The following is an 11023-nucleotide window of genomic DNA, read 5'->3' as shown; positions in this document are numbered from 1 at the left end:
GAAGAAGTGAAGGTAAACTCTGGGAGGACAGGAACTATACCTTGCATCTTTTTTATAACCCCAGGGGCTCAATAAATACCTGAATAGATGACTACAGGGATGATCTTTATTGCGGGAGCAGGAGCAGATGTAAGCAGCCCATTGAAGAAGCTCTTTAATCATCCAAGTGAGCGATATTAAGGGCGTTACTCGGTGGTAGAGAGGCTGCTAGGAAGGAAATGGACTGGGAGCTCTCAAGGAGAGAACACAGATAACTGGGTGGTACGCTGGATGCGGGGGGTAAGGAAGAGTTTAGGTGGCACTCAGGATTCTGGCTTGAGCAGTTAGGGTGGCCGATTGCTGATCATCAAGACAAGGGATAGGAATGGGCAAGGTGAGGGGTGGGGACATGGTGGGGGTCCATCTTCAATATGGCATGTTGATCCAGGGCAGCAGGCATTCATTAGGTACATCTATATCTCCAGCTGGACCCAGAGATGCAGACTGGGAAACTGCTGAAGTCCTAGACTTGGGATTTCGTTTTCCCTGGGCTAATAATATTAGTCATTTATCGAGCACTCACAATGTCCAAGATCTGTGCCAGAAACTTCCCATGTGATGATCCCTGTTTAATGACTGAGGAAGTCCAGGCTTTAGGGGGATTACATAACCAGCCCAGGGTCCCACAGCAAGGATCTGAAAGTCAAGTGGGGCTGCTGAAAAGCTTGTACCCTTAGCCATCATGCCGTATATGCAACATCAATTATTGATTTTTGATGGCAACCATAGATTTCTTCTGAAAGTCTTTTACTTTTTATTTATTTATCTATTTGTTTGTTTGTTTGTTTATTTTTTTGACCACACTGTGCGGCATGTAGGATCTTAGTTCCCTGACCAGGGATCGAACCCATGCCCCCCACAGTGGAAGCGCGGAGTCTTAACCACTGGACTACCAGGGAAGTCCCTCTAAAAGTCTTTTAAATAAACTTTAAATTTTGTAATAATTATAGATTTACAGAAAAGTTGTAAAGATAGTTCAGAGACTTCCCATGTGCCCTTCATTCAGCTCCCCCTGATGTTAATATCTTACATAACCCTGGTGTGTTTGTCAAAGCTAAGAAATTAACACTGATACGATGCTGTGAACTAAACTATCGACTTTATTTGGATATCACCAGTTTTCCTACTAATGTCCTTTTCCTGTTCCAGGAGCCAATTCAGTATACAATATTGCATTTAGAAAAACAGCTTTTTATAATATATTTTTAAAAATTGAGGTATAGTTTATTTACAATATTGTGTTAGTTCCAGGTATACAGCAAAGTGATTCAGTTTTATATATACACATATATATACACAATCTTTTACAGATTTTTTCCATTATAGGTTATTACAAGATATTGAATATAGTTCCCCATGCTATACAGTAAATCCTTGTTGTTTATCTATTTTACATATAGTAATGTGTATCTGTTGATCCCATGCTCCTAATTTATCCCTTCCCCCTCCTTCCCCTGTGATAACCATAAGTTTGTTTTCTATGTCTGAGTCTGTTTCTGTAGCAAAAATTTTTTAAATTGTACTTTGAAGTCATCGTTCATCCCCACCCCCATTTCTTTAATCCATTCTTAAAAGCCAGTGCAAATGCGCTGTGCTGGCCCTCATGCTGTTCGCTCTCAGCACCATTATTTGCTTGTGCCTCTTCTGCTCTGTCTCCAGCTGCTGACCCCTGCAGGCTGCATTGCCCAGGCTCCCTTGTTGCTGGTTTCCCACTGGATTTGGTCAGTGGGAGGCACTGGTGTTAGATTGGAAGGCTGGACAAAGGGAGAAACCAGATTTCTCCTCTTCTCTCTGCTTTGGGCTGCATTTCCGGCAGTGGCCACAGTTCCACTGGGGCTATAGTGACTCCTGGACAGAAAATGGCTGTGGCTCCAGCTTCCCCTGGGTGGCCCTGATCCCCAAACCCACCACTTCCTCCTTCTTTGTGGTTTCCTGCCATAGACAATAGCTGGGTGGCTTTCCCTTACCCTGGTTGGCCTCTCAATTCTTCCATCACCCACGTAACTGATTGCTGTGTTTGAATACCTAGAATGATGTCTGTATTCCTGGTTGGTCCCTTCCTGACATATGTGCCTGAGACCGAGCTCCACACATGGTCCCCTTACCCTTGGGGCCCTGAGCACTGTTACAAAGCTAAAAATGGCTTTCCTTGAGAGGTTCTGTGTAAAAGCTGCAGAGCACCTAAGACAAACTCTCCACGTCAACAGTTTACAGCTACTGTGGCCACACCAGCCATCCCGATGTCAGCCTGACTCTGCTGACTACCTACTCCTTCCTTTTTCAGGGTTGCCAGAGACAATAAAAGCAGGAAGCCCAGATAGTCTACCAAAGTCTCAATCTCTCAGGGCGTACAAAGGCGAAGAAGACCGTTCATAAAATGGCTTTGGACGTCCTTGCCGTGGCCCCTCTCTACCAAGACCTTGACGTCAACAAAGTAAGGCTGATAGCACAGACAACCAAAAAGTCCACCACCCCGCCAAAACCCTTGCCTCCTACCAAGACCAAACTCACCACCATCGAGACCAAGAGGATCATGTCCGTCCTGGACGAGACCATTCACAAGGTGGAGTTGGTGACCCTGCTGTCAAACGTGGCATCCAGTTCCAAGAATTCGGAGGGGATGCTGGGGGAGGACATCATGAAAGCAGTGAGAGAGCACGAGGACCTTTGCCAGATCCTCCTGGATCGCGTCAATTACCTGCAGGAGGAAGAAAGGCAGTTGCAGGAGGAAGAGGAGTTCGAGGATGAACCGTGGTTCCGAGACCGTGTCCTCTCCATAAAGGTGCAGAAATCCCACCTCCCACCCCTTATGCAGCAGATCAAAGGATCCACCAAGAACGTCGTGAGACTGCTGCTCAGTAACCCCCAGGCTGCCAGTCTGTTGCAGGTGCAGACCCTGGGCAGAAGTGCGGCAGCCCAGAGTTTTATTGATAGCCTGGTAGAACTCCGAGGTTTCCTGTTTGAGAAGCTACTCTCTAGTCCCATGGAAGCCAGAGACAAGACTCAGTTCATCCAGGACATCACCAGACGGAATCAGAGGAACCAAGAAATCATCGATACTCTGGAAAATGAATTGGCAGCCTGCGTGAGGAACAGGGATGCAGAGGTATCACTGCACAGTATTGGTCGGGTTATAGAAGGAGCCCCCGGGAGGAGCCCAAATCTTTTGGCATTTGTTTGTTTGTTTGTTTTTTAAAGGAATTCCTTTATTTTTTTATTATTTATTTATTTATTAATTTATTTATTTATTTTTGGCTGTGTTGGGTCTTTGTTTCTGTGCAAGGGCTTTCTCCAGTTGTGGCAAGCGGGGGCCACTCTTCATCGCGGTGCGCGGGCCTCTCACTATCGCGGCCTCTCTTGTTGCGGGGCACAGGCTCCAGACGCGCAGGCTCAGTAGTTGTGGCTCACGGGCCCAGTTGCTCCGCGGCGTGTGGGATCTTCCCAGACCAGGGCTCGAACCCGCGTCCCCTGCATTGGCAGGCAGATTCTCAACCACTGCGCCACCAGGGAAGCCTGGCAGTTGGGTTTTTTCCTCAGTGATTTAAATAGCTGTTTTCATTCATTTACTCCATAAATATTGTTTTGAGCACTTACCAGGTGCCAGGTCTTATAAATGATGAGTCCACATGGTCCCAGCCTCATGGAGTTCATGATAGGGAAGGTAGGTCTTAAAGAGCTGATTTAATTACAGTTTTGAGAAGCACAAGGAAGGGTAAGTATAGGGTGCTATAAGAGAGTGTTATAGGAGACCTGAACTTGGAACTCAGGGACGTTGAAGCCAAGACATGAAGAATGAGAGGGAGTGAACCAGGCAAGTGAGGTAGAGAGAGACCTTCCAGGCCAAGGCTGGATAGTAAATACTTAATTTAAGGCTTTGCTGGCAGATGACACAGGGCCTTTGAGGCCTAATCGAGGAATGTGGTCTTTGTCCTGAGGGTAAGGGGCAGGTAGGAGGGGTGGAAGCTCTAGAAGAATTTTTAAGAGGGGAAAGGATAACATTATCCCAACCTAATAATAACCATTTGGGGACACATACTATGTGTTATTCTTTACACACATTTTCGCACTAACAACAAACAAAGTCCCTGGGAAGTGGCGTATAAGTATAGGTTTGGCTGCTAAAACAGAGACCCCAAATAAGAGTGGCTTAGTCAAGCTGGTGATATATTTCTGTTTAACAGAGAACTGGCATGGAAGCTCTGCTTCGTAAACTCGACAGGGGTCCAGGTTCCTTGCTGCTGGCTTCTCTGCTGTCCCCCACATGGGACTTCTAACTGTGGACCCAGAAGGCTGCTCCAGCTTTCCACTGTCATGTCGCCACTGGTTCAGCCAGCAGCAAGGAGGAAAGGGGAGGAGGGGACTTTGTCCTGCCCTTTTGGGACATCACCTAGAAGCAGCATTCATACAGTTCTTAGCTACACCCAGTACTAGAGATGCTGGGAAAGTGGTCTGTAGCTGGGGCCACCTTCCCAGTGAAACGTTCTGCTCTACAGCCTTTCTGGGGAGGACAGGTCCTGGGGGACAGCCAGCCAGCACTGCCACATTTTCATCACCCTGTGATAGATGAGAGATCAAGGCCACCCTCCTTCCCTGATGCACTAGCTCAGGGGGGTCCCCCCTTCCTTATGTTCTCTCCGACTTTGTCCTGTAAAGCATTCATCAGGGTTTGTTGATGAGTATTTGTGTGATGATTTGATGATATGATTGGGGTCTGGCTCCCCCACAAAGGGACAGGGACCTTGTCTCTCTTGGCCCTCCACTGTGTCCCTAGTGGGCCTGGCACAAAAAGGGGGATAAGGTAATTATCTGCTGAGTAGAGAGATGACAGGCTCCTGGGTGCTCAGGGGAGACCACTCATAGGTTGGAGGGGTGTCACCTAGGGACAGGAAAAGGACTTCCAAGTGGCTTTGCTGGTCTCATTCGGGTAGTGGAAACAGCTTGGGGATGCCAAGTTGGACAGATCTGGGGTCAAATTCCATTTCTGCCAGGTGGGCAGATTTCATCAGGTCACTGGATCTCCGTGTAAAATGAGAGGATGACACCAGTAAGGCATGTTGAGGGGTCCACAAGAAAAGCCCTGACTGCGAATAGTACTGCCTGCTACAAACCCAACCCCTGAAGGCTGAAGACTTGCCTACAGGACAGGTTTGCCTCAAAACCCTCCCCACCCCGCCTCCCACTCCCTGAGTACAGGAAGTGAGCTCAGACCCACTGTGGCCCTGCTGCCATCTGCCCCCAGCCCGAGGCTGCTGGCCTTAGCCAGCCACAGCACCGGTGTGTTCAGAGGGACACCCTAGCGCTTGTGATCAGCCTTTGGAGTTTATTTATGAAACAGCGGCTCCCCCCAACCCCAATTCCTGTTTTATTTTATTTTTTAAAAATTTCTATTTATTTATTTTTAACATCTTTATTGGAGTATAATTGCTTTACAATGGTGTGTTAGTTTCTGCTTTATAACAAAGTGAATCAGCTATACATATACATATATCCCCATTCCCCCCCACCTTGAGCCTCCCTCCCACCCTCCCTATCCCACCCCTCTAGGTGGTGGCAAAGCACTGAGCTGATCTCCCTGTGCTATGCGCTGCTTCCCACTAGCTATCTATTTCACATTTGGTAGTGTATATATGTCCCTGCCACTCTCGCCCTTCATCCCAGCTTCCCCTTCCCCCTCCCCGTGTCCTCAAGTCCATTCTCTATGTCTGCGTCTTTATTCCTGTCCTGCCCCTAGGCTCTTCAGAACCTTTTTTTTTTTTTTTTTTTTTTAGATTCCATATACATGTGTTAGCATATGGTATTTGTTTTTGTCTTTCTGACTTACTTCACTCTGTATGACAGACTCTAGGTCCATCCACCTCACGACAACCAATTCCTGTTTTAGAACCGACTGAGGGGCAGGAGCCAAGCCAGGCCCTCAAGGGGAGAGCTGGGGGTGGGGGGGCAATCCCTGCGGTGTGTGTTTAGCTCACACTTTCATGCATCGCGCCAAGTGTCCCTGGCAACTAGGCACTCCCCTGCTGTGCCCGGGGCAGGAGCGTCGCGCTGTCGCAGACCTCTCCTCCTGTGACCCCGCTCAGGCGCGCCTGTGCACTTCACTCACGCCGGGAAATAGAGGATGGTGGCCACGTGGGCTCTGGATCAGACAGACCTGGCTTCAAATTCCATCTCAGCTGCACAACCCCAGACAGTCTCAACCCCCCTGAGCCTCAATTTCCCGGTCTCTAGGCAGGCTGTCCCCGTCTGTCCTCCGGGGCCAGGGCTGGGATTTGGTGAGGTAGTAGCGCCCCGTCCTGAGGAGGCTGCAGGCACGCCAGCCTCTCCTGCGACAGCTGATGATCGCGGAGGTACCCTGGAGCCTCTCTTCTTCCTGGCCCAGGTGGAGAAGGAGAACTTCGTGATCCAAGAACTGAAAAACCACCTGCACCAGGTGCTCAGGTTCTCAGAGAACAGCCTCCTTCGCACCAAGCAGGAGGCGGAGAGGCGGCAGAAGGCGGACTTCCGGGCCTCGCAGGCCCGGGTGGCCAAGATCCAGCAGGAGATCCTGATGCTGCGGTCGCAGTTCAACAGCCTGGTCATGGAGAACCGGCAGGCGGAGCAGGCGCTGAGGAAGGTGCCCCGGGGAAGCGGGGCGGTGGGGGCAACGGGGCCCCTGGGGCAGGGGAGGGGGTGAAGGGAGGGCCAGGCGCAGGGCTTGGGGTGGGGAGCAGCTCCCTGGGGAGAAGGGGGCAGGGAAGCCCAGGATGGACCCCGTATCCCTCGGGAGGCGGGAGGGAGCAGCACACAGGCCCAGGGGCTGGGGGCAGAGAGATCAGGTCCTGCTGCACGCCAGCTCTGTGACCTTGGGCAAGTTCCTGAACTCCTCTGAGCCCCACAAGGAGGATGATACCCACCTGTCCTGCAAAGGAAATGAAGGCGCACAGAAACCTCTGGCAAATCTCTTAACTCCCTCCGAGCCTTAGTTTTCACATTTTTAAAATGAAAGTGATTGAAGAGGCCTTAATGAGTTGCTATGAGAATTAGATGGGATGATGGGTAGACAGCTGGTAGCACCTAGTAGGTGCTCAATAAATACCCTTTTTTCATCTGCCTTCTCCATCGTCTCAGCCAGGACCCAGACCCAGCATGTACCCAGTTTGCTTCCGAATCCCTTTCCTCACAAAGGGCACCCTTTCTAACACTTGTTCTCAGATTCGCTTTTGTTTCACTACACTTTTGAGCATCTGATGGAGGCACTGGGCCTCTCCCCCACGAAAAGGCACAGAAGCACATACCCATGGTGCGGGGGGGGGGGGGGGCAACTCTTGGGTCCCAGGGCCCCTGAAGCCAGCCCATCTGTGGTGCCCAAGTTACGAACTCTTGCACTGTAGGACTAAGGAGCTGATTTTTTTTTTTTAATTGAGGTGAAATTCACGTAACATAAAATATAACCGTTCAAAGTTATTCAGTGGCACTTAGTATATTCACGATGTCATACAACCACAACCTTTATCTAGTTCCAAAATATTTTCATCACCTCCAGATAAAACCCTGTACTCATTAAGTAGCTTCTCCCCCCCACCCCCCCTCCGCCCCACCCCCCACCCCAGTCCCTGGCAACCACTAATCTACTTTTTGTCTCTATGGATTTGCCTATTCTGGACTCTTCATGTAAATGGAATCATACAATATGTGGTCTTTCGTGTCTGGCTTCTTTCACTTAGCATTGCACTTTCAAGGTTCATCCACGGAGCATTGACCAATACTTCACTCCTTTTTATGGCAGAATAGCATTCCATTGTATGTACAGGAGCTGATCTTTTAAAAACAAAATTAGATCATGTTCCTCCACTGTCTATCTAAATCCACCCAACAGCTTCCACTCTCCCTTACGTTAGAAACCAAACTCCTTCCACTGCTGACACACTCTCTGTGACACAGCTTCTCACTCTGAGCTCAACGGGACCATTCTCCTCCCCGGCCACGCCATTCCAGCCACACTGGCTCAGTTCCTACTCTTTAAACATCACCAGCTTGTTCCCACCTCAGGGCCTTTGCACCTGCTGCTCCCTCTGCCTACAATGTTCTGGAGCCGGACTGCTGGCTTCACATCCAAGCTCCACCACCCATTAGCTCTGTGATCTTGGGCCAAGTGTGTTAGCACATCTGGTCCTCCGTGTCCTCGCCTGTGAAATGGAGAACGTACCTTGTGATGTGGATTCAGGAGGCGAGGCGTGATGCAGGGCCTGCTGATGCAGAGCGGGCTGAGTGCTTTTTATTGTTAATATTAGTCCATCACACAATGACTAATTGAATTTTTTTTAGAAAAAATATAAAGTGGAAACGGAAATTGAGAACTGGATCCAGAAATACGATTTGGAGATGAGTGAAAAGCAGGTATTTGTCTGCCTAAGTGTCTCTCAAGTGTATTTCCCAAGATCCTCTAGGAATGGGGGTGAGGGGTGGAGAAGAGAAGCACTAGTATGGTCCATGGTCTATGCCAAGTTCTGGGCCTCTCCAGAGTGGTTTCCCTGCCCCTTTCTTAGGCTCAAGGGTTTGTCTAGCTTGGGGCAGTGAGGGGAGCGGTGGGAAAGGAAGGAGCCAGAAGCTGCGAGCCACTAAGATGTGCTTGACACCAGGCCCAAAGATCTTGGCCCCATCTACTGTCAACATCCCAGACTCCCTGTTCCCTCCTGCTCAGCTCCTGCTAGCAGCCCTCTAAGCCGGGACTCATCCCCACGGGATTCAAGCATTCACCTCCACCACTTCACTCAGTCACTCAGGAACTTTCTACCGAGTGCTTAGATGTGCCAGGTGCTGGGCTCCAGCGGTCAAGAAAGTCCCCATTGTCATCTGGAGGTTCTACCCTAGTGGCACTTACTCACTGTGTGACCCTAAGCAAGGGACTTGACCTTTCTGAGCCCGTTTCTGCATGTGATCACATAACAGCCACGCTGGAAACACGGTGGGGATTTAACAAGTCACTGTTGTCACAGGTGCTTGTACAGCACAGGATCTGGCCTGGAGGAGGTGCTCAGGGAATAGTAGCCTAAAAACGGGGTGCCCTTAAGCCTGCACCCAGCTCTGTGATAACATCGGTGGCCCACAGCCCCGACTTTGGGGCAGGGAGGCCTGGTGAGCACTGGAAGTGACATCAGCCTCTGAGTGGTCAATGTCAGGTGTGCTGTCTGATCCTGAGTGCTCTACGAAGGGGAGACTTTGGAGGCTGTGCTCTTGTTTCTCTGTTCCCAATGAGGGTGGTGGGTTAATGATGGCAGAGACCGAGTCCACTTAGCTCTGTGTCCTCTGGAAGTACTTTTCTTCTGGTAGATGCCTGGTGGGAGGCGGGGGTGGGGGGGGGGCGATGGACGTTGCATCCATCCCGTCATTTAATCCTGGAAATAGCTCCCACCCCTGCTCCTGGGTTTGGAATTGTCCCCATGTTTCAGATGAGGAAAAATGATGGCTTTAAAGGTGAAGCCCCTCAAGATGCGGCTGAGCTGAGATTGGAAGCCCAGGCTGCCCAGCCCATGAGCCGTGTTCTTTCCTCCTTCCTGAAACTATTTCAGCTGGGTCCCACCGCAAACTCAGATGGACCGCATCAGCTCTCCCATTCTCATCTGGGCCTCAGATGCAGAAAGGCTTAGTGTAGGCGGCATTGCTGGGGTGGAAGCATCTTCGGGAAGAGTGGGAACAGAAGAGGGTGGCAGGCGGTGCTCTGTGCCTGGAGACCCCTACCCCCTGCCTCTCACCCCAGGATGAGTACGAGGAGTTGGATGTCATCCACAAAGAGGAGAAGCTCCAGCTGGAGGAGCTGAAGAGACGGCATGACGTGCTGGTGGAAGAGTTCTCCCAGATCCAGGCCGAGCAGGAGATCAACGCCAAGAAGAGGCTGGAAGCCGAGCAGGAGATGGTGCACATGGTGCGGGCTGCCACGCTCATCCAGGCCCTGTGGAAGGGCTACCTGGTCCGCTCCATGCTCAGGTCCAAGAAGAGGAAGCGGAGCAAGAGCAAAGTGAAGGAGGAGAAGGGCAAGGGCAAGGGCAAGGAGAAGGGCAAGGGTAAGGGTAAGAAATGAGTCCTTCCCCCAGCCTGCCCAGACCCCTGCCCTCACCATGATCTTACCGCTCACTCGAGAGCCGGCCTGGAAGCCCCTGGGATGTGGAGCCCTGCGATTCATGGCTTTAACACTTTTTCAAAATTAAAAACCCTTCTAAACCACAGCCTACAAATAAACTTCACTTTACCCAGGGCCATTGGGTGCGTGTCCATGCTGCAGATGCCGTTTCCACGAGGGGAACACACAGGCTGGGTGTCAGCACGTAACCATTCCTTCGTTTAGCCTCGGTGGGAAGCTGGCCCCGGGCTGCAGCCCCCTCGGTCCCAGCCCAGAAGCTGCCATGACTGCGATGGACACATCACCCACCAGGACAGCTGGGTGAGGGTCACAGCTGCCCACAGGGGAGGGCGGGGCAGGCAGAGAACTCCAGGAGGAAGAGGGAGGGTTTCAGGCTGCACTCTGCCCCTGCTCTGGGTATCAATTTGCCCACAACTTCTCCCTGGTTTAGCACCGTGAAAGCTCAGGGGTCCTGAGGTCATAAACCAGCAACCTCACATTAGCCTTATTCGGGTGTCCAGGTAGTTGAAGAATATATTTTTTAATTCACTACTGGCGTTTTTTTTTTAAGTCTTTGTTGAATTTGTTACAATATTGCTTCTGTTTTATGTTTTGGTTCTTTGGCCGTGAGCCATGTGGGGTCTTAGCTCCCTGACCAGGGATCCAACCCACACTCCCTGCACTGGACCACCAGGGAAATCCCCACTGCTGGCATTTAAAAAATCAGAGGCTACTGGTTAAAAACGCCTGTTCTGGAAAAATCTCATCATCCAGATAGCCCGGGCCTGCATGTCTTCTAAAGGTGAGCAGGAACGCCCCCTTTAGATGGCAGAGACAGGTGGTCCCAGTCCCCACCACTCCCAACTGTCTTCCAGCCACCGTGGCCTCAGT

The 11023-nt window shown here is 50.7% G+C and overlaps 1 protein-coding gene across 2 annotated transcripts in view; it reads left to right on the top strand.

Moving 5' to 3' along the window:
- The window catches only part of IQCD (IQ motif containing D), a 22971-nt gene extending 12805 nt beyond the window's left edge, over window positions 1-10166 (top strand). For both annotated transcript variants that reach the window (XM_068563157.1, XM_068563156.1), the window contains exons 2-5: window positions 2324-3145; window positions 6416-6649; window positions 8341-8412; window positions 9773-10166. In XM_068563157.1, the coding sequence (XP_068419258.1) occupies window positions 2417-3145; window positions 6416-6649; window positions 8341-8412; window positions 9773-10093 (1356 nt within the window). In that variant the 5' untranslated portion in view covers window positions 2324-2416 and the 3' untranslated portion in view covers window positions 10094-10166. The remainder of the gene's footprint in view (window positions 1-2323; window positions 3146-6415; window positions 6650-8340; window positions 8413-9772) is intronic.
- The last annotated feature ends 857 nt before the right edge of the window (window positions 10167-11023 follow it).

Source organism: Eschrichtius robustus, chromosome 14, assembly GCF_028021215.1.
Source record: "Eschrichtius robustus isolate mEscRob2 chromosome 14, mEscRob2.pri, whole genome shotgun sequence".
NCBI classification, from domain to species: Eukaryota; Metazoa; Chordata; class Mammalia; order Artiodactyla; family Eschrichtiidae; genus Eschrichtius; species Eschrichtius robustus.
The sequence above is the reverse complement of the archived record's forward strand: the minus strand, read 5'-3'. Positions and strand labels throughout refer to the sequence as shown.